Below are 23,423 nucleotides of genomic sequence, written 5' to 3' on the forward strand. Positions count from 1 at the left end.
ATGGGGCTCAAACTCAGAACCCCGAGATCAAGAGTCACATGCTCTACTGACTGAGCCAGCCAGGTGCCCCTATGTCAAACTTTAATGTTTTTTAATCTGATAAAACATTTTACAACTTTTATTTAATTCTGAGGGAAGATCATTTTTTTATTTGTTTAAAAGCCATTATATTTTCTTTGAGCTTCTTTTCTTTTTTCCTTTTTTTTTTTTTTTTTTGATTTTATTTATTTAACAGAGAGCACAAATAGGCAGATCCACAGGGAGAGGGAGAAGCAGGCTCCCCATGGAGCAGGGAGCCCAGGGTGGGGCTTGATCCCAGGACCCAGGGATTATGACCCGAGCTGAAGGCAGACACTCAACCCATTGAACCACTCAGGCGCCCCATCCTTTGCCTGTTTCTGAAAATGTGGTTAATCATAATGATTTGCAAGAGCATTTTATATGTTAAAAAAGTTAGCTCTTTTCCATTGTAGTGAAAATACTTCTTCCCTTTTTGTTGGAAAACTTACATGTAGAAACTTCATAGATTGATCTAACCATTCCCCTTTGAAGATGTTTATGACGATTTAGGTTCCTAACAATTATCCTTTTTTTTTTTTTTAAGAGAGAGAAAGAGAGATAGAGCAGGAATACAAGCAGGGGGAGTGGAAGGGGAGAAGCAGTCCTCCCAACGAGCGGGGAGCCCTCCCAACGAGCGGGGAGCCCTCCCAACGAGCGGGGAGCCCAATGTGGGGCTCGATCTCAGAACCCTGGGATCATGATCTGAGTGAAGGTAGATGCTTAACGACTGAGCCACCCAGGTGCCCCACATTTACCCATTTTTGATGATTTCCTTAGGAGAAAGTCCTAGAAATCCAGTGTTGTTTTGACAAACCTGGTTTTTAATTATGCCTTTACAGTCATTGGGGGAATCTAACTGTAGATGAGTAGCCTCAGATTTCTCATTAGGAATCATTTATTTTTTTATTTTATTTATTTATTTTTTTTAAAGATTTTATTTATTCATTTGACAGAGAGAGAGATCACAAGCAGGCAGGGAGGCAGGCAGAGAGAGAGGAGGAAGCAGGCCCTCCGTGGAGCAGAGAGCCCGATGCGGGGCTTGATCCCAGGACCCTGGGATCATGACCTGAGCCGAAGGCAGAGGCTTTAACCCACTGAGCCACCCAGGTGCCCCCTCATTAGGAATCATTAAAAAATTTTATTTCAGGGATGTCTGAGTGGCTCATTTGGTTAAGCATCTGCCTTTGGCTCAGGTCATGGCCCAGGAAGGATCCTGGGATCAAGTCCCTCATCAGGCTCCTTGCTTAGCAGGAAGCCTGCTTTTCCCTCTTCTTGCCACTCCCCCTGCTTGTCTACTCTCTCTCTGACAAATAAAATAATAATAAAATAAAATAATAAAATAAATAATAAAATAATAAAATAATTAATAATAAAAATAATAAAATAACTTTATTTCATACAGGTATGTATAATCTTTACTTGACTGTGTGTGGTCAAAAAACTAATGCTGTTAACTAATTATATAAAATGAGGAGTTTTGCTATTTCTTTTTTTTACAGATTTATTTATTTGAGAGAGAGAAAGTGAGCATGAGTTGGGGGACAAGGGAAGGGGCAGAGGGAGAGGGAGAAGCAGACTCTGTACTGAGCGGGAAGCCTGACCCCATGGGCTGATCCCAGGACCCTGAGGGTGCTTAACCAATTGAGCCACTTAGGCACCACCCCCGGCTTTTTTTTTTTTTTTTAAGATTTTATGTATTTATTGTTTTAATGTTGCTTATCTTTAATTCTTTAATTTCAGCCTCCTCGCAGATGGGTGAAGTCAGCCTTTCTGTTTTTACCCAGCTGGATTATAGTTTAGGATAGTTAAAATGAAGATTATCTGTAGGAAATTCATAATGTGGTTGTTGGTATCCGTAATTTGCTAAGCTGTTTTGAAAGGTCGGGGTAAATCTCATTTGGTCAGAAATAGTAGTCATAGTTTTTCTGTTCCTAGCTGTTGGGAAAGGTATTTGATTCATCTCTGTTCATTTTTGTATTGCTCCTAACTTCTCACCTGGCTCATCCCATTCCAGTCCGAGCTCATTCAATGTTCTGGAACTGTTTGTGTAGATGGGAAGTCTGTCTCTGGACCAAATATACTAGTTCCTAAATGCTTTTGGGGTTTTATAAGTGTATCCCATGTATTAGATCCTCAACTCAGTACATTCTGGATCCTTATAGTTTATAGGAAAAATGATTATAAAAGTTTAGTATCAGAAATTTATTTTTTTCTTTTCAGGAAAATAATAAGATAATAGTTTGTATCTACTAGTGGTCCCATTTTCTAAGAGAGGGAGTAAGAAAATGTGACATTTTCCTTCTTGTGTTTGGACTTTATTCTGCTTTCTGAGGAAAAATGAAACCAGCTTACCAATTTTTATAACTTTTTTTTTTTTTTTATAACTTTTAATTGTAGAGAAGTTGACGAGCGAGATTCAGAGTCGGGAAAATAAATGCATGGCTATGTATAAGAAGCTGAGCAGGTGGCCAGAGTGCAATGCCCTTTCCAGGCGCCTCTTACTGAAAAAGTGAGTAGATGGTTCTCTCTGGGCCATGAGACTGGAGTGGGGCTCTCAGGTGTCACTACTGAATTTTTTTTTTTTTAATCTGTTGTCTTTTATATTTCCTGGGCATAAATCTTGCAGTAGTGTGGCCTAGGTATTTTTAAAAGTTTTTTGATGAAACTTTATTTTTCAGTAAAGGGGTATAATGGAACTTAAGCCATCAGAGTGCGAAGTATTACGTCTTCAGAATGAATGCTAAAAATCATTAATTTGTAAAAATCATTAATTTGTAATAAAGTAAAGTTTACTTAGATTTACTTAAATTCAGTATTGGTCTAAAAGAAACATGTGTGTTGTGTTGTCCCCCCCCCCCCCGCCCTCCGCCACCGGCTGCCCATTTTGAGGAAGTACTAACATGGGAGTTTTCTGTTAAGAATATTAGTTTTCTGGACCTGTTTATTTCATTTGAAGGAAATAACTTTTTCCTAAAAGTTTTTTACTCTGAACACGCCTCTCAAATTCCTTTTTCGGGTGGCAGAGGAAACTCAGAGGGTTGGGGTTCTCCTCGTAAAGACTAAAATGTAACCTAGAAAATAAATTGAGTATCGTGGTTCCTAGGGCAGACTTGTCACAACTTGGGTTTAATCCTGTGTGCACCATTCAATCTGATTTTAGCTCAGATGACTGGCAGTTCTATCTGACTTATTTCGATTCTGTCTTTCGACTGATTGAAGAGGCATGGACTCCTCCTGCTGAAGGTGAACAGTAAGTTGACTCCTTTCCTGAATTACAGTGGCACTTTTTAGCATGCTGTAGCAAAATGATTTCATTGGAAGCCTAATAGAATTCTTTTTTTGGTCTCAGTAGTATGTTCCTTTCAAAGTAAGATATTTCATTTTTTTACAGTTACAAAATAAATGTGTTCATTGTAAGAAATCTTAAAACTAAGTGCAGAAATGTATGGTGTAGAAAGTGTTCCTAAATATCTTATCACCCCAGAAATAACATTTTTTCCCCACTTTTGTTGAGATATAATTGACTCAGAGATTTTTTTTTTTTTTTTTTTTAAAGTAAGTTCTACACGCAGTGTGGGGCTTGAACTCGTGACTTCTGAGCCCAAGGTCAAGTCGCATGCCCTGCCAGCTGAGCCAGCCCGGTGCCCCCAGAGATAACTCTTGATGGCAGTTTAGAGTCCTTTCTTCCAGATTTATTTTGTCAACATACTAATGTAATTATTCTCATTATTTAACATAAAAATGCAGTTATATGAGACATAATGGTTTACAACTTGGTATTTTCTCCCTTAAAATATATCTTGGGCATCTTCCATATATGGTATATATAGATTCGTTTCATTCTTTTTAGTGACTTAAGACAACTCTACTTTAGAGATGTAATTCATTTAACCTGTTTCCCATTGATGGACTGTTGAACACTTGGATTGTTGCTGGTTTCCTTTTTTTTTTTCCTTTGCTATTCTAGACAAAAACACAAACATAAATGGGATCTTTTTAAAAAGTAAGGATTTAAGGTGGTGATGAGCTGATGCTTACTTTGTAATATTAACTGAGTGATCTCATTTTTCTCAGTCTTCATTCTTAAAGCAATAAAGTAAAGTTTACTTAGATTTTTTTTAATCAGGCAATATTGTATATATATAAAGTTATCCATTCTTTCTTTTTCTTTTTCTTTTTTTAAAAGGTTTTATTTATTTATTTGACAGAGAGGGAGAAGCAGGCTCCCCGCTGAGCGGAGAGCCCGATGTGGGGCTTGATCCCAGGACCCTGAGATCATGACCCGAGCCGAAGGCAGAGGCTTAAGCCACTGAGCCACCCAGGCGCCCCTCCATTCTTATTTTAAAGAAAGAGGTAGAGGTAACTAGTCACAGTTCAGTAATCAGATGCCAGAATTGGGAGTAATCCTTTGCCATGTTAGTTGTCAGAATGTGCTCATAGTTCTCTTTTACTCCCTTACTATTTTATAATTATCAGAGTGATTTTTATTTTTTAATTTGTTTCTTGAAGTCAATTTGGCTTCACTTTTAAGTTTTAGGATGGACAGTAGAGGTACAAAATACCTTTTTCCATGTGTGTTTATACCTAGCTCTTTAGAAGGAGAAGTGCATTATTCTGCAGAAGAAGCTGTGAAGTTTATAGAAGATCGGATAACAGAAGAATCTAAAAGTTCCCGCCATCTCCGAGGACCACATCTTGCTAAACTTGAACTGATTAGACGTTTAAGACGTCAAGGTTTTAATGATGAGTACAAATTGGGTAAGAACCCTTAATATGATTTGGGAACTTTGGAGAAGATACAGGGATGCCCTCCATACCCAGGTGCAGTATTCATTCTCTGAGGTCTGTGATGATGAAGTCATCCTTAGGAAGCAAATATCTTCATAACCTGAAAATATTTACTCATGAATAGATTACTGTACCGTTATCTCTCATGTCTTCAACTCAACATTAGCATCTCTTCCTTTTTCACTAGCGTCTTTATCAGGCATTCTTTTTTGACTCAACATTAATGTCAAAATCAATTTCACATTATAATAGCCAGTTTTGTAAAAAATGGTTTCAAGATTTCATGAAGTGGATGAAAGGTTTCTTGAAAATCTGCTTCAAGCACTCACAAAACCATTGATGAAAGAACATCTGGCAGAGTTAGAACAATTAACAGTTAAGAGAAGATTTATAAGGACAATGACAGGATAGGAGGAAAACATGATTCAGATAATAAAGCATGAAGAGAGGCCTTCAGGAAAGTTGAGGAACCCCTTAGATGTTTTTTTGAAAACGATGGATGTCATATTATGCTAATTCACAGTTTTGTTGGAAAATGGCACCCTTCTCCTCAAAAAGCGGTAATTCTTTGCTCATACTAAGACTTAGTTTATGGTTTAGTTATAGCCTAAATTTTAAGATAATAAACTTTCTTAATTTTTTATTTTCTTTTTTTTAAGATAAAGCTCCAAAGGAACCCCCCCCCACTTATCGTTATGAAAATTTGGTTCTCATTAAAAGAGGTTGCTTTTTGGCACCAGTTGTCCTGAGATGATGAGCACTTCCAGTATCTAAAGATACTTCAGTATCTTAGATCATCTCATTTTAATCATCTAATTAATGCTCTTTGCAGCTTATTATTATTATTATTTTTTAAGATTTTATTTATTTGATTGCGAGACAGTGAGAGAGAGCATGGGAGGTGAGAAGGTCAGAGGGAGAAGCAGACTCCCCATGGAGCTGGGAGCCTGATGCGGGACTCAATCCTGGGACTCCGGGATCCTGACCTGAGCCCAAAGACAGTTGCTTAACCAACTGAGCCACCCAGGCATGCTTTGCAGCTTATTCTAAAATTAACTGTGGGCTTCTCTCATTCCCTTCCTAGAGTTTTCACAACCAGTTTTGAACTCCGTGTTGACTTCTTTAGGTCTACTTCAGGAACCTTAGTCTCACAGAATTGCCAATGAAAATTTTCGTTTGATACTTAGCTGATCCCCAGCAAATGTTAACATAGATTCCATTCTTTCCAAAGTTAGATATAAAAGTATTTGGATCTAGGGGCACCTGAGTGGCTGTGGGTTAAGCCTCTGCCTTCAGCTCAGGTCATGATCTCAGGGTCTTGGGATCGAGTCCCACATCGGGCTCTCTGCTCAGCAGGGAGCCTGCTTCCCCTTCTCTCTCTGCCTACTTGTGATCTCCCTCTCTCTGTCAAAAAAAAAAAAAAAAAGGTATTTGGATCTGTGTTGGCACTTGCTGTGTCCATCTTATGTCTTTCTCTTCCTTCTTTCCACCCTGCATAAGAGGGATTTGTGTTTATCTAGTCACCACCGTTGTTTTTTTTTGTTTTTGTTTTTTTTTTGTTGTTGTTGTTGTTGTTGTTGTTGTTTTTGAAGTAAGCTCTGCCTGCAACATGGGGCTTGAACTCACAACCCCAGGATCAAGATTCACATGCTGTATGGACTGAACCAGTCAGGCACCCCTCCACAAAATTTTTTTTTTTTTAAGATTTTATTTATTTGAGAGAGAGCATGAGTAGGGTGAAGGGCAGAGGAAGAAGCAGACTCCCCGCTGAGCCGGGAGCCCAACACAGGGCTCCCAGGACCTTGGGATCATGACCTGAGCCAAAGGCAGACACGTAACCAACTGAGCCACCCAGGCGCCCCCACAAAACTTTTTTTACACAGATCAGTAAGTGATTCTTAGTGTCTTGGATCAGCGTCCTTTGAGAATCTGATCAAAGCCATGGACTTTAGTTCTCTGAAATGTGGACAGAAACCAAGACCTAAAATCTTACAGAAACTCTGGTTTAATTTGAGAACATTTTATTTTTTATTATTTTATTTTTTGTTTTTAATTGTGTTTTTAATTTGAGGAAAAATAAAAGGCACTGGTAGCTTCTGTAGATCCATGTTTAAATTTTCCACAGTGAGTGATCTTGTTGAGAGTTACTGGCTTGTACTCTTCCCATTTTCTCTTGTGTTGTGCATGTGAAACATTTAATACTTCCAAGAACTGTGGAAAGAAGCATGTTTGTTTAATGTTTGTATATAAATTTCAGTCTTTATTTAAATTTTAATGAAAACTTTTTAGGTATTTAAACTTTAATTAATGAAAAGTGTCACATTTCCCAAGTGTAATAACAAGTAAACTAGTTGAGATTGTAAGATTCAGCTCGTTTTTGAAATACATGTTTAAACGGGCAAGCCATCCTGCAGCCCTCATTGTCATTCTCATTCAAGTATTCAAGCAAAATTATATTTATTTTTTTTAAGTTTTTATTTATTTATTTGAGAGAGAGACAGAGCACGAGCTGGGGATGGGGCAGAGGGAGAAGCAAACTCTCCATTGATCAGGAGCCTGATGGAGGGCTTGATCCCAAGACCCCGAGATCATGACCTGGGTTGAAGGCGGATGCTTAACTGACTGAGCCACCCAGGTGCCCCATCAAGCAAAATTTTAATTTAATTGAAATAAATATTTTTTGGGATGCCTGGGTGGCTCAGTGGGTTAAAGCCTCTGCCTTCGGCTTAGGTCATGATCCCAGGGTCCTGGGATCGAGCCCTGCGTCGGGCTCTCTGCTCAGTGAGGAGCCTGTTTCCTCTATTCTCTCTGCCTGCCTCTCTGCCTACTTGTGATCTCTGTCTGTCAAATAAATAAAATTTTTAAATTAAATAAAAGAAATGGGAAAAAAAGAAATATTTTTCAAATCAGACCTCTTAAATTTGCAGAAGCAAATGTAGTGATTTCTTTTTCTCTCACTCTCTTAGGTGATCCAGAAGAATTAATGTTCCAGTATTTTAAAAGGTTTGGGGATAAACCTTGTTGTTTTACAGACCTCAAGGTGTTTGTTGACCTGCTACCTGCTACACAGTGTACAAAAGTAAGTACAGTTCAGAATTCTGTTGGGTACCTGTATTACTTGTAACTAGGTTAAATCTGTGTGTGAGTGGTGAACACGAGATGCCAAGGTAACTGCTCTAGCAAGCCAGGGACTCCAGGTGCTAACAGATTAAGAGATGATTTCTTGTTAAATTTAGCCATGAAGAGAATAAGCCTCTGATGGATAATTGGATTGTCTTTTTGTTTTATGGTGTGTTTTTGTTTTGTTTTGCTTTAAGATAATTATAGATGTACATGCAGTTGTAAGAGAAATAATACAGAGAGCTCTGTATAGCCCATTCCCATTTTGTCCCACTGGTAACGTCTTGCCTAACTATAGTATAATATCATAATTAGGAAATTGACATTGATACAATTCACTGATCTTGTGGAGATTTCAGCAGTTTTACATCTGGGTGTATACGTGTGGTACATTAATGTGTATTTAGTGCAGTGTATTGTATTGCACGTGGACTCAGTGACCGCTGCCAGTGTCAAGATACAGAACTGTTCCACCACCAGGATCCCACGCGCTACCCCTTTTTACCCGCCGCCATCTCCTTGCACCTTCCCCTTTCCCTGTCTCTCTGTCCCCTGGCAGTCATTAATATGATTTCTATTTCTGTAATTTTGTCATTTTAAGAATGTTATGTAATAGAGCCTTAGTATGTGTAACTTTCTGAGATTGACTTTTTTCCTCCCTCAGCATAATTCTCTGGAGTTTCATCCATGTTAATGTTTCAATAGTTCATTCTTTTGTATTGCTGAATAGTATTCTGTCGTATGGATGTGCTACCATTTCTTTATAAAATGTTGAAGGACATCCAGTTTCCTGTTTTTGGCTGTTACAAATAGAGCTGCTGTGGACATTTGTGTGGGGGTCTTTTTGTGTGAACTTGTGTCTTCGTTTCTATGAAAAAAATGTCCAGTAGTGTAATGATAGCTGCTTGTTTAGTTTTTTTTTTTTAAAGAAATGGCCAGACTTTTTCACAGTTGCCATTCCATTTTAAATTCCTATTAGCAGTAAATGAGTGATCTAGTTTCTCTGCATCTTCATCAGGATTTAGTGTTGTCACTGTTTTTAATTTTAGCCATTCTGGCAGGTACATAGTGATATTTTATAGTGGTTTTAATGTATAATTCCCTCTTGGTTAATGGTGTTGAACGTCTTCTCATGTGCTTATTTGCCAGCTTTATATTCTCAGTGAAATATGTGTTTCTGTCTTTTGCTTCCTTCATAGTTCGTTTTTGTTTCTTTACTGTTGAGTTTTGAGAATTTGGATATTCTAGATACAGCTCCTTTGTCAGATACATGGTTTCACATATTTTCTCCCAGTCTCTGCTTGTCTTTTCATCCTTTAATAGGATCCTTTGCGGAGCAAGGTTTTACATTTTGATGCACTTATTTTGGAATAATTTTAGATTTATAGAGAAGTCACAAAGATAGTACAGAAAGTTACACTATAGTCTTAACCCTTGCTTGTTAATATCTTAAATTACCAAGGTACATTTGTCAAAACAAGACACTGGTACACTATTTTTAACTAACCCCTAGATTTTATTTAGATTTTCCCAGTTTTCCCATTACTGTCCTTTTTCTGTTCTGTGATCTAATCCAGTGTACCACATTGTAGTTCGTTGTCATATATTAGGAGTTTTTGCTATAAATGAACCAATGTAAATTTCTTACATAATGAAATGGGGAAGCTTATCTTTAGACTCCTCATCCACAGCAACATGTACTGGGTCAGATTGCTCACCCGTTGCTGGGAACTTCATACCCTGTTCCACAGTATGAGTTTTTAGTATTTAGTCCAGAGTGTCCCTGGTAGTGGGCAGGTGGAGTACTCTACCAGTTGGAAGAACAGTGTATGTGGGGTAGGGTAGAGTGCCATGTAAAGAAACAGTGGCATGTATAAAAGAAAGTCGATGATTTGATCAGTTTTACTCATAAATACCTCTGAAATTAGTGAAGGTTGCAGCGAAGCCTTCCTATCACAGGGTTGCCACCACCTGTTATTCCAGAGTGCCTTCTCTTGCCCCCGTAGTGGAGGTTACTGGAGTATTTGTTCGGTGGTTTTATGTTCAGTCCACCAGGCTTGATACTTGGCAGTCTTGAAGGTGAGGGATCTGGGGGGATGGAGCAGTGCTTTCCCAAACTGGAAAGTAGCTAATGATCTCTCGGTTGTGACTGTCACCATTCACTTTGGTTTAGTAAAACTATTCTTGGAGTGCTGTGTTTACAGGCCTCAGGTCAAGCTTTAGAAGTTTCCAGATTAATTGTAGGATATCCAGAAAAGGAGTTCTGGGTTGTAGGAGGACTTGAAAGCATAGGAGAGAGAAATGGAAGAGAGGTTTGGTCTGGTGAGGACACAGTCCTTCCTTTCTCATAACTGAAAAGCTCCCGTACAAAAAGGGAATAAGAATTGGGATCCGGGGGCGCCTGGGTGGCTCAGTGGGTTAAAGCCTCTGACTTCGGCTCAGGTCATGATCCCAGAGTCCTGGGATCGAGCCCCGCATCGGGCTCTCTGCTCAGCGGGGAGTCTGCTTCCTCCTCTCTCTCTGCCTGCCTCTCTGCCTACTTGGTATCTCTGTCAAATAAATGGATTAAAAAAAAAAAAATTGGGATCCGCAGGAAGTTGTTACAGAGAATTCAGAATTTGGCCAGTGGAAAAAAGGTCTTTCTAGTAGTTAGATTCTCTAAAAATACAATGTGTGAGTTTCATGTTACTAGAGCGATTTAAGCAGAATCTAGAACTGTGTGGAAGAGATTTTTTCAGTTAGTATTTGTTGCAGATATTATGTACTAAGTGCTAAGATTTGGAACAATTGATCGTGTCTTCCGTTGCTTCCCATCTTAGAAGTTGAAGCATCAACTAATGAGGCTGCATTAAAGGGACACTTAATTGCCTTCAGCTGAGATTCATAAGGGTTTGCTAATGTTTATCTAGTATAAGCTCTACTGTATTAGTATGTTTGAAACTCAGGTCATCTCATGTGACCTCATAGAGTAATCTATTGAGATGAACCCTCTAGAAATGCTGGAATACTAGCAGTGGTGGGTAGTCGTTCTGTGAAACAAAGGATTTAAAGCTGTTGGAATGAGTTTTGTAGACCCACATAAATTTTCATTGAGGGGGTAATTTTGCTGCCACAACTTTTTAAATGTAGGATGACTTCAGTAGCTAAAAATTCTGCCTCTCAGCAGTGTGTTTGTCAGAGGATTGCAAACCATTTAAGTAAATTTCAAGCTGAGAGCTATAGTCCCAGTCTTTTAAACTGGGACGAGCCCCTACAGGTAGGCCACTGAATCCAATTATCCTGAAGTGGCTCACCCAGAGTGATGTTTTTATCTTTTGATTTCCTTTTCCCTGGGGTTTTAAGCTAAACAAATGATTACAGTTTTTATAAAGAAGCTTTTTGCATAGCAGTAAAATGGTACAGGCTAGAATAAAGAATGAATGCATTGTTTCATGACAAAACCTGTCTGGAAGATTCTTTAGCATTCTTTGAAGAAGGCATTAATGATAAGCATCACTAATACATAGAGTAGCTTGCAAGAATGGACCAGCCGGCAGTAGAAGCTATATAGGCATTTAATCAAAAATATGAAGACCGGGGCTGCAGTTTCTTTGTTGCACATGATTATCTGATCATAATAATTGAAATTCATACATTTGGAGACAAATTGAAGCAACATTGGTATAGATGTGAGACTGCATGAGTGGGGTTTTCTTTTTTAATTTTTATTTTTATGAAAAAATTACATGGATAAAGTTGAAAAAGCTGAATGGTACTATAAGGCTTCTTTTGAAAGACAGTAGCAGCTCTTTGCCACCTTTACCCTGCTTCTGGCTCTCTACAGGCAGATCGCGTTCAGCTCCTACCTGTGTCTTCTGTGATTTACCTCAGTATTTCTAAATTACAGATTTGTATAACTTTGTTTATTTTTACAGTTACAGTCTTCCTCTGTTGGAGCCCTTTCATGGAAGGATGATCATCTCATTTACAACATCCCACTTCTCTCCTTACGTGCTTGCCCCCCGATTTAGTTTAGTGTGTATTCAGAATTTGTATTGTTACGAAATTTTATGTATTTTATGGAGATTTTTTACACAACTTACTTTCTCAGAATTAATCTTTTTTTTTTTAATTCACCCCAATCTGACAGAACCATGGAAGTATAAAACTGTTCTTCAGTTAGTCTAAAACATGAGGTGATCATCTGTTTCATTCTACTACAAACCTTTTCTATCCTCCCACCCCTTACCCCTCATCACCTCAGAAAATACTTTTTTTTTTTTTTTAAGATTTTATGTATTTGTTTAAGAGAGAGAGAGCTGAGGGAGAGGGAGAAGCAGACACCCCACTGAGCAGGGAGTCTGACATGGGGCTTGATCCCAGGACCCTGGGATCATGACCTGACCCAAAGGCAGACGCTTAACCATTGAACCACCCAGGCTCCCCTAAAATCATTTTAATGCAAGGTGTTAGCATCAGGAGAAACTGGATGAGAAGGGTACCTGGGATCTCTCTGGATTATTTCTTAAATCTGCATGTGAATCTGCATCTGAAAATAAAACTTTAATAAAAAGCAACTTAAGGCCACTGACATGACATAACTATTCCTCTCAACATGTAATATTTTCTCTAAGAATTCACTTGTATATCAGTTGTAATTATAGGTTTGTTTTTGGTAATCTCTTTTTATAGCTTCCCTAATCAAGCTTTTCATTGCCATATCATTATATTATGTTGTGTGGAATAATTTATGAAACGTTTTCACAATTCTTTTAATCTGTCAGTGGTATAGTACCCAGTATTGAGAGATGACTTGTGGCCAGCAGTGAATGAGAATGCCATTTCCGTTGGCCTTTTATCAGCATTGTGTGCTGTTAGAAGTTTTTTTGTTTTAGTAATTTTGGTAGATAGAAAATGCCTTTTTCTAGGTCACTTCAGTATTTGTTAATTACAGCCTGCCAAAGATGAGTTCTGTTTTGAGATTGGTGCTTTTTTCCTACATTGCAGTTTATTAATCAGTTACTTGGAGTTGTTCCTTTGTCGACACCAACCGAGGAGAAGCTGGCGCTGCCTGCGGACATCAGAGCTCTGCAGCAGCATCTGTGTGTCGTGCAGCTGACGAGGCTGCTCGGCCTGTACCACACTATGGATAAAAACCAGAAGCTGAGTGTGGTCAGAGAATTGATGCTAAGGTATCAGCACGGACTAGAATTTGGTGAGCATTCTTTCAAAATGTATAGTAGTTGCCTGATTTGCTAAGTTTTATTCTTTTGGGTTTTGTTTTTATCACTCAGAGCACCTTATTTTTTATTTTTATTTTTTTTTAAGATTTTTTTTTTTTTTAAATTTATTTGACAGATCACAAGCAGGCAGAGAGGCAGGCAGAGAGAGACAGGAGGAGGAGGCAGGCTCCCTGCTGAGCAGAGAGCCCGATGCGGGACTCGATCCCAGGACCCTGAGATCATGACCTGAGCTGAAGGCAGAGGCTTTAACCTGAGCCACCCAGGCACCCCAGAGCACCTTGTTTTAATGAGTTTGGCAAGGAGCTTATTCTGGGAAGACTGTTCACATATAAAGCCTCTCTTAAGTTTGGAGTTTTGAATAATGATAGGTGTCCATATTCTTCTTGATTGAGCTAACTGTCACACTGGGGCTCATATGAATTACATGGGGCTTATGATTAATTGTGACATTTTCTGCTGATAGGCCTTACTATTTTTAATATATAGACTGAAATTGAACAAAGTGAATGTCATAGATTATGAGGTAAATGTTTAGTTCAGAAGTAGATGACCTTTTGCTAGATATATGTGATAAAGTATAAGTTGTGTGACCAGATGATGTCAGTGTTTCTCTAACTGTAATCTGAATCATTAGGTGAAGTAATGAGTGTACCATTACTTTAGTTGTACATGGCCCTTGGCTTCTATTCTTCTCTTTACCTGAAACCTCCTTCCAAATCTTGCTGCTCTCCCTTTGGGGCCATTGCAGATACCACCTTTGTTCTAGAACTCTTCCTTCTGCTCCAGCTGAGTGTGGCCTTACCTTCTTTTGAATCCTTTGATTCATTGCTTACATTTTTCTTCTGGTATTTATACGCCTCTTACTACTTTCATTTCCTCTTTTTTTATCTTCTCCCTCCTGTCACTTTCCTGCTTTGAAAAACTCCTTTGGGGCAGTGATAGTTGAACAAATGTTAAAATACAAATATGGGATTTTTTCCCTACAGGGAAATCCTGTTTGAAAACCGAATTGCAGTTTTCAGACTATTACTGTCTCCTTGCTGTCCATGTGCTTATTGATATATGGAGAGAAACAGGTAAGGAAGAGTGATTTCAGTTTGACTTTATGCTTTGCTTTTATTGCTTATAAATCCTGAGACTAATTATATAATCCAAGAATTTGATTTATGCTTTTAGGTTTTTCCTCCTTGCCCTTCTCCAGGGTGCTTCTAGAAGAACCCATCTCCAGATAATCCCCCTCTCTGTAATCCAGATAATCTTAAATCAGTGCACATCTGTTCTGTTTTTATTTTTTAAATTTTAATAAATTATAGTTGATACACATTACATTAATTTCAAGTGTCCAACATAGTGATTCGGCAGTTCTGCACATCATGCCCTGCTCACCACAAATCTGTTGCCGTGTACCACTGTCGCAGTACCAGTGACTGTATTTCCTACACTGTGCCTTTCATCCCTGTGACTTACTCATTCCATGACTGGAAGCTTATACTTCCCACTCCTCTTTTTTCCCACCCTCCGTCCCTCCTGATAACCATCAGTTCCTTATTTATAGGTCTGTGTCTCCTTTTTTGTTTGTTTGTTCATTTTATTTCTTAGATTACACATATAAGTGAAATCATATGGTATTCGTTTTTCTCTGTCTAGCTTATTTCACTAGCATAATACCCACTAGGTCCATCCATGTTGCAAATGGCAAAATATTCTTTTTTATGGCTGAATAATATTCATGTGTGTATGTATGTGTGTATGTGTATACACATGTGTGTACACACCACATCTTTATCCATTCGTCTATTGATGGACACTTGGGTTTGCTTCCGTATCATGGCTATTGTAAATAATGCTGCGTATGTATATCTTTTTTGAGTTAGTATTTTCATTTTCTTTTGGTAAATACCCAGTAGTGGAATTATTGAATCATATGATATTTCTGGTTTTAATTTTTTTTGAGGAACCTCCATACTGTTTTCCACAATGGCTGCACCAATTTACATTCCCACCAGCAGTGCATGAGGGATCCTTTCTCCCCACATCCTTGTCAACACATGATATTTCTTGTTTACTGTTATGTTTTTAAACATTTTTGAAAAGAGAATAATGACTGAACTACCTATTACAAAGTTGCCACAATTAAAATAAGAGAAACTGATTCAGAGAGAGATGTATAGGTCCATGAAATGGAATAGCCCTTTTTATTTACTTAAAAAAGTGTTTAGGAGAATGTACTCTTTTGGGAATGTAATTCTAATTAACCTGTTAAGGACAGAAATACAATATATGCTGAAGGAAGCATATATCCTTGAGCAAGAAAAGGATGATTCAGCAAATGATACTGAGATTCCCTTTAGGTTTCACTCTTGACATTTTCTTTTATTAGCAGATTTTTGGGAAAAAAAAATTTAGGTACTTATTGCATATTATTCACGAGAATAAATTGCACAAGAAACAAAGGGCTGGGGAGACAGTACTGTGTGTGGTGGACACAAGCCCTGCCCTCGGGGGTCGTTTCATGGAGCATTTGATTTTCATACCATCACCCTTGGGCTGAAAACCCTTCAGAGGTGCCCTGTTTTCCTGAGGGTAAAGGTCAGCCTCTTTAGGATAGTTTACAGTGCTCTGTATAACCTAGCCTCTGCTTATATCTCTAAATTCTTAGGTACTTAGAGCCTAAATCTGCTGGTTTTTTTGCTAGTATTAGTGAACGTCATGTGCCTCTCTTTGAAATAACTTCCTTCCTTCCTTCATCTAACTTTTACCTCTGAGCCTGTCTTGATTTCACACTCCCCCCGCCCCACCACTAAAGAGTTTATGCCCCTTCTGAACTTTTATAGGACGTTGTGTGTATTCCTGTGCTAGTACTTGTTATACTGTATTGTACCGGAGATGGGGCTGAAATCCTTTTTATCAGAGTCTTTGTCATCTGAGCCCCAGAATCGTGAGTTTGCATAGAGCTGTAAAACATCCATGAATGAACTGACCCCTTAGTAATTTGATCCCTACTCAGATACCCTTCCCCACTTACTCTAGCATCCATTCTTGCTCATAAGTGACTATATGGCTTTGCTAATCCCTTGGTTCTTTTAGCAACATGCCCAGTATAGCAATAGCAGCTAACATTTGTTGATCAGCAGGCCCTTGAAAGTGCTTTACATGAATTAGGTAATTTAAACCTCATAATATAGTTAAGATTGGTGCAGTTTTATAGAGAAGGAAAGACAGGGCAGAGAAAGAAGTTAAGCAGATTTTCCATAATCATACTGTACAGTGCAGATACATTGAAAAATTGCCAATATTATAAAGATGCAGTGTTTCTTGCAGTCAGTGAAAGTGAGGTTGCAGTGCTCTAATTAGAGGCATAGTCACTGTCCAGGATGGATCTGACAGATACTAGAAATCTGTAGAAATTCGGTATGAATGTTGGAAGACTCTGATTTGAATGTGAAAGATTAAGAAGAGCACTTTTAAAATTTCTTCTAAGATTTTACTTATTTATTTGACAGAGAGAGACACAGATTGAGAGGGAACACAAGCAGGGGGAGTGGGAGAGGGCGAAGCAGGCTTCCAGCTGAACAGGGAACCTGATGTGGGGCTCGATCCCAGGACTCTGGGATCATGACCTGAGCGGAAGAAGGCAGACACTTAACGATTGAGCCACCTAGGTGCCCTAAGAGCACTTTAAGAAGTTGATGATGCTCTCAGATATTTTGCCAAAAGGCATTTGTTTATGATTCTGCAAAAGTAAAATGGGGAGTTAAGGATATCTTTTTTCCCTCCAGTTTTATTGAAGAAATGTGATTGATATATTACATTGTATTAGCTTAAGATTGTATAGCTTAAGATGTATAACATAATGATTTGATATATGTATATCATGAAATGGTTACCACCATAAGTTTAGTTAACATCTGTCACCCCACAGTTAGATTTTTTTTTCTTATGATTAGAAATATTAAGATCTACTCTCCTAGCAGCTTTTGAGTATACAGAACAGTATCATTAACTGTAGTCCATACTATACATTAATATAGCTCTAGAACTTATATCATTTTGTTATATTACAACATTTAGTTAGAAAACTTTTTTCCAAAAAGCCTAATCAGTCCTTCGTGCTCTTTTCTTTTTTTGCTTGATGCTCTTTTGATTTGGTGAAGAATTTGCATAGAGTTGTAGTTATAGCCTAAATATTACAAAATAAAATAATAAATATCCTTGTAATGGTTTAATAGTTGAGAAAAAAATATAAATTATACTTTTTTTAATGTTTTGAAATTTTGTTTCCATTTTAAGGAGATCTTTTTTTCAATACAGGTTATCTTTGAGTAACTAGGATTTTTTTCTTTTTTAAGATTTTTGTTTACTTGACAGGGAGACCATGAGCTGAGGGAGAAGCATACTCCCCTCAGAGCAGGGAGCCTAACACAGGGCTCCATCCCAGGACCCTGAGATCATGACCCAAGCCAAAGGCAGACCCTTAACTGACTGAACCACCCAGGCGCCCCATTCTTTTCTTTTCTTTTTTAAGATTGATTTATTTACTTTAGAGAGAGAGTGAGGGAGAGCAAGTGTGCACAACAGTTGGGGGAGGGGCAGAGGGAGGGAATACTCAAGGCAACTCCTGCTGAGCACAGAACCTGCCAGGGGCTCAATCGCAGCACCCAAGCTGAAGCCAGGAGTTGGTCGCCTAACTGACTGAGCCACCCAGGCACCCTGAGTAACTAGGACTTCTTAGAATTATTTATTCCCTTTAATTGTCCAGCTCTTTACTCACCTCTGAGCCCCTCGAGGCCAGGAACCACCCATGACCTTTATCCTCCGGTCCTATATTTAGTGTTGCTCCAGAGTTTTAAGTCAGTAAGTGTTGAATTCAATAAAATTACAATTGTGAAGACTAGGTAGCAACATGGGAAAACACTTCAAAGAGCAGAACACAAAATTAGTTGATGTCGTGACTGCTACTGTGTAAAAGTAATTCTGATTCAAAGGCAATACATTAAAGTCATAATGGTAGTTTGCATAGATTATAGGTATGCATAGTTTGGGTAGGATTATGGATATTTATCTAAAACCCCAATTTTTGATTATATCGCATTTCTTGTAGAAAAAAGCCTGCAGCATATAATTCGAAAAGCTCAAGGCATAGAGCTTTTACTTTAAGTGTTTTAAGTTTTAGTTTAAGTTTTCTCTGACTATAAAAATAACTTATAAAAGTGTTGGGAAACAGTTTATTTTAATCTTAACTTTTCCAGGTTCCAAAACACATTCTAAAAGCTGGCGTATTTCCTTCTCTTTTTTTCTGTGCTTGTCTTATAGATTAAAGATCACTTCTTCATGCTAATTTGAATTCTGTGTGTTTTACTGAACTGTTACTGTACAAGTATTTTCCCTCATTACTAAAAACTCATTAATATCAAATGGCTGCATAATGTGGGCCTTATTATAATTTTCTTAATCATTCCCTCATTATTAGTACAATGAATGTTTTTATATATAAATCTTTATCTCCATTTCATATTATTTCTTTAGGTTCATGAAAGAGAAGCTACTTAATCTTTAAGACTATTGATGTCATGTAACCTTTTGAATTTTGGTAGGCCAAAAATAAGTGTGTTGTATTAATTTGATTATTAGTGAACAGCTCTTTTGAAATATTATTTGACATCTGAATAGTAGAGTTACATATGGAAGAAAAATGTTGCCTAGAGAGAATATCTTCCTGGGGTCCGGTAAAGAAAATCCTGTGTTGGGAAGGTTGGTGGACTCAAATTCTCCTTCAAGGTCCATCTCTTCAGAATCTAGGATTCTCAGAGGTTCTGTAACTTCCTTCCTAAACCTCACAACTTAAAGTCTGCATCACTTTTGCAGATGCATGTTTAAGAACTGAGGTAACTATTGAGAAACTCTCTATTCTGGGAAATTGCCTGTTTTGCTTACAGGTGTATATCTAAAATTTGTTCTTTGACACCTAAACTCATTCTTCAGATAGTTAAGGGAGGTGCTAATACCAGTAAGTTTTTGTCTTTTGTTTATGAGAAATCTCCATCTGCTGCTAAGTACTGTGGATAATACTGTTACGTTTTGGTTCTAGGTGACGAGACTGCTGTGTGGCAGGCCCTGACTTTGCTGGAAGAAGGTTTAACCCACAGCCCTTCCAATGCTCAATTCAAGTTGCTGCTTGTTCGAATCTACTGTGTGCTGGGGGCGTTTGAACCAGTGGTGGATCTCTACTCCAGCCTTGATGCTAAGCATATCCAGCATGACACCATTGGGTTGGTAGTATATACTCTGAATACTGAGCAGCCAGCTACCTCAGGGTGGGGTCCTTACACATGGAGCTCAAGCTTTGCAGTTTCTGTTATTAAGCTTTTTAGATTAAGTAATCACCCATGATGACCCATTGCAAAGCAGAAAGATTTTTATATCTTCCAGCATTTGATGGTAATTTTTAAATTTGCACAGTTTTGAAAAGGTAAGAGTTTTCCCCAGAGGTAGCAAACAGCTATAGACTTGGAACACATTATTGTGAAGTCTTTATTTCTGCTTTGCAGTTGAGATTAATACATGTTCTTTATTTGTTGACCTTAGAGATCCTTTGAATTTGTGTTTTGACTGTTCTTTATGATGAGTCAAGGGTATTTTCTTTATCCCCTTCTGGTCCATTAATCATATGAGCGTAAGAAAGCATGGCATAGAGCTTTAGGTCTCCCACAAAACTGAATTAACTTTGTTCTTTAAAAAAAAATTGATTCTGTGAATGAGATGATTTCTGTGGCAGGCTGTTTTAACTTCCCTGTGTGCCTGTTTATCTGCTATAATAATTTGAAGTGTAGTTGGTACTGGAGGTGGTAAGTATAACGTATTTTTTTTTCTTTCTTTCCTTCTGACCTAGCTATCTTTTGACTCGATATGCCGAATCCCTAGGTCAGTACGCTGCTGCATCCCAATCCTGTAACTTCGCACTCAGGTTTTTCCACTCCAACCAGAAAGATGTAAGTGAAAAATATTTTTAAAAAATATGTTCTTGCCTGCTGAATGCACGCGAGTCAGAGAACACCTTCCCTCGTGTGGCAACGCGTGCACGTGAATTGCACCATGCGTACTTGCAAGTGCCTTAGGCCATAGGTTACTGGCCACGTCTGTTAGGTGGAGGTTAAGAGTTTTTGTGGTTGCTAGAGTGGGTGTGTTTAATAGAATCCATGCAGAGGTATAGTTAAAACACTATTAGAGTAGTAAGCGGTATTCCTCTTAGTTCTAAGGGACTTTTTCTAAGGGTATAAGAGGTAACCCATATGTGTTTATAGCCTGGGATGCCGTAGAAGATTCTGTAACAGCAGCTGCTCTGTTACCTTTATTTCCGAAGTGTATACTACCATGCTCTTTGCCAACAGCCAGTGCACTCGTATTTTCTTAGAATTATAAAATTGTCCAGTTGAAGGTCATTTCAAGAAACTTGTGTCAATAATGTGTTTTTTAAAGTAGCAGTAAATAAGGTAGAGCTATGTGCCATAATGAAAGGATGGGATTTGCACCATATTTTTCACTGCAAGCAGTCTTGGTCTCCACTTGTCAGTTAAGCAGAAGTTTTGTATAGTCTCTAGTCAGTCAACCAACTGTGTAAATCCACCTTGAACACAGTTGGTTGACTGACTAGAGGTGAACACAGGTAAAAAGAAGGCAAGTCTCTAGGATGGTCATTGCCTGCTTTGTTCTCATGTGCTTCTAAAACTCATTGCTTAGAATTCGGCTATGCCAGATATCTGCCCATAGTTTTTTCTTTTCATGGTCTAATAGCAACTAAGGAACTTGGCCACAGAGCTGGTTTTTGGGGTGGTTCTTTTGTAACTGTAATAGCTGTGGTTAATCTATCTTCCATCGAATTTTTTAGCCTTGTATTAAACAGAAGGCAGAGCGGAAGCATTTCTGAACAATGGAATACAGGTTTATTGTTGTCAGCTTGCAGTAATTCTGTCCTGGTAAGCCTTATGGCAAGGCCTAGAGGGCTGATGTAGCAAGGGATAGTAAGCTGTGCATCAGTTGGCTTTTAAGCCCTATTCCCCTTCCCCCATGGCACTTTCCAGTGTTTGGGATCTCTATTCATACCTTATTTTGTGCCACAGCTCCTGATCAGGGAGAGAGGGAAGTAGGCATCAGTGTTTGAACATGCTGCCTGGAAGGTGCTGGCCTGGCTTAGAGATCCGAGAGCATCTCTAGGACTTGGATTTCTAAAATATCTTAGCACATGTAGGCAGTTGAGTTATAAGTCTGTGTGTTTGTACTCTGTGTTCAGGTATCTGTGCTTGCCCTTCTCTGTTCTTAAGAGGTTTCACTAAGTCAAGGGAAAAAATCAGAAGTGTTTCTCAAATCTCATTATTCTGGCTGTCACTTCTGTATTTCTAAGAAAGAGGTTAAAGAAATATTTACTGATGACTCCTTTTCAAAGTTTTGTTTCTCTGATAGCTCTGAGGCAGAAGTTGGGGTAAATAATGGATTAATCCATGCCTGGTGGCTGGTTTTATTCCAGTTTTTAATCATCCAGCGTTCTAGAAGCACCATATTGTTCCCGATTTGGTCAATAAGGCACATTTCATATGCTATTGAAAATTAAGCTTTGCTTCCTCCCTTCCCCCCACCAGTTACTGTGTCTAAAGAGTTGTTTTGAAAACAAAACATACCTACCCCAAAACAAAACAACTCAAGTTACTGTTAAAGAGAACGGAGATCTTCAGGAATGATTTGAGAGGGTATGTTGTTCTCAGTGCCTTTTTTTGTCTCTGAAGTTTTGCTGATGGTTATGTGAGGCAGAAGTGACTAATTAATCTGAATGTATGTGATGCTGGACCTGATCATTTTATTGATCTGGGAATAGGACTCTCTGCTTGAAATTTATTTTTATTACTACAAGAGAGAGCTTATTTAATCTTACTAAAGTAGATAATCTTTGGGGGGTCCTAGAGGCAAAAGCAAAAACCAGTAGAGCAAGGAAAATGCACCTTAAACCTTCATGCTGAGATTGAGTCCGAAAATAGGGAACTGGGCACTGTGGCATTGACTGTTTCCTATAGGAATTTGAGGATAAGAAAGAGCACGAGTTTAGTGTTGTCTTGTATGGGTTAACCCTTCTGATAGTATTAGATCTTTGGAAGGCTAAAGCCCTGTGTTCTACATCTTTTATTCTTGGTAGTTTTTGAGATCCCCAGATGGTTCTTTCTTGGTGGACTGATGTATTTCCATTCCCAACTTGATCTTCGAAAGAACACTTTTGCTCCTTAACTGGAAAATCCAGCGTTCTGCTTTGTAAGGCTCCATGCTATGGGATTGAAATTTATATTTGGAAGGTCTACACAGGGATTTTCTTTTTGGAAAGGTCATCATTGTCATCTTACTTTGGAATAGATTTTTACAATGTGAGATTTAGAGACAGATGTTCTTATCTCTAAAAGTTACTTCTGTGTTTGTACTTCAAAAATAATTTCCCGTTAAAAGTCTGTTTTGGGTATTCATGAAGATGATCATTCAGGGTTGATGTCCATCTGTTTTGTTAATTCTTACAGTGACCAGGGTTCATTTCAGGAATCCATATGGGATATAACTAGCCTCATGGTGCATAAATGAGTAGAAATAGGTACGGACAACATTCTCTGATATTCAAAAGTTTTAAAGTCCCTGTGGCTTCCAGTTTTGCCTGCAGTTCCAGTAGGGGTTGTGTCTTCAAATTATGGATGCACAGGCCCTTTCCTAGCTCTGCGGTGATGCTTTGCTGCAGCATTAAAGGAGGACGATCTTAAAAACAGAAGCCAGAGAGCTGCAGTTACCTTCTCACTTTGTTAAAGGACTGCATTCCCTGTCTGTTGCCCCTTATTTTTCTTTTTTAAAAGCCATTGCCTCTTTTTCAAAAGTGATATTCCATGGACTACTCAGAAATTAAGACTGTCTGTCTACTTTGTAAAGCTGGCTTCTTTTCTCTAATCAGCGTGTTTTGGAGCTGTAATTGGTAAATGTGATTGAAATCTCCAGAAGTCCTGTTTTCATCCTGATTAATTGCTGGATCATTATGTTCCTAAGCAGCTGGTTTTTTCAAGCTGTAAGTTCCTGCCGCAAGAGCTGATAGTAAACCTTGCTTTTTCCAAGCCAAGAGGCCATCGGATAGGCCTGTGTGTTTAAAGTATCCTGGCCTCTTCTTGATGGGGCGTATCACTGTCCTTTAATCAGGCTAGAAGGTACACTTGAGCTTTT

The 23,423-nt window shown here is 38.4% G+C and overlaps 1 protein-coding gene across 2 annotated transcripts in view; it reads left to right on the forward strand.

Moving 5' to 3' along the window:
• Positions 1-23,423, forward strand: part of NAA25 (N-alpha-acetyltransferase 25, NatB auxiliary subunit) — a 66,952-nt gene that overhangs the window by 23,250 nt on the left and 20,279 nt on the right. Inside the window, exons 8-15 of one of the 2 annotated variants that reach the window (XM_032876254.1) lie at positions 2,458-2,569; positions 3,221-3,310; positions 4,649-4,818; positions 7,815-7,927; positions 12,955-13,162; positions 14,177-14,266; positions 19,279-19,459; positions 20,080-20,179. In XM_032876254.1, coding sequence (XP_032732145.1) covers positions 2,458-2,569; positions 3,221-3,310; positions 4,649-4,818; positions 7,815-7,927; positions 12,955-13,162; positions 14,177-14,266; positions 19,279-19,459; positions 20,080-20,179 — 1,064 coding nt within the window. The remainder of the gene's footprint in view (positions 1-2,457; positions 2,570-3,220; positions 3,311-4,648; positions 4,819-7,814; positions 7,928-12,954; positions 13,163-14,176; positions 14,267-19,278; positions 19,460-20,079; positions 20,180-23,423) is intronic. The other variant, XM_032876255.1, reaches the window with a different exon arrangement.

Source organism: Lontra canadensis, unplaced genomic scaffold (genome assembly GCF_010015895.1).
Source record: "Lontra canadensis isolate GAN:19392208 unplaced genomic scaffold, GSC_riverotter_1.0 scaffold58, whole genome shotgun sequence".
In the NCBI taxonomy this organism is placed as follows: Eukaryota; Metazoa; Chordata; class Mammalia; order Carnivora; family Mustelidae; genus Lontra; species Lontra canadensis.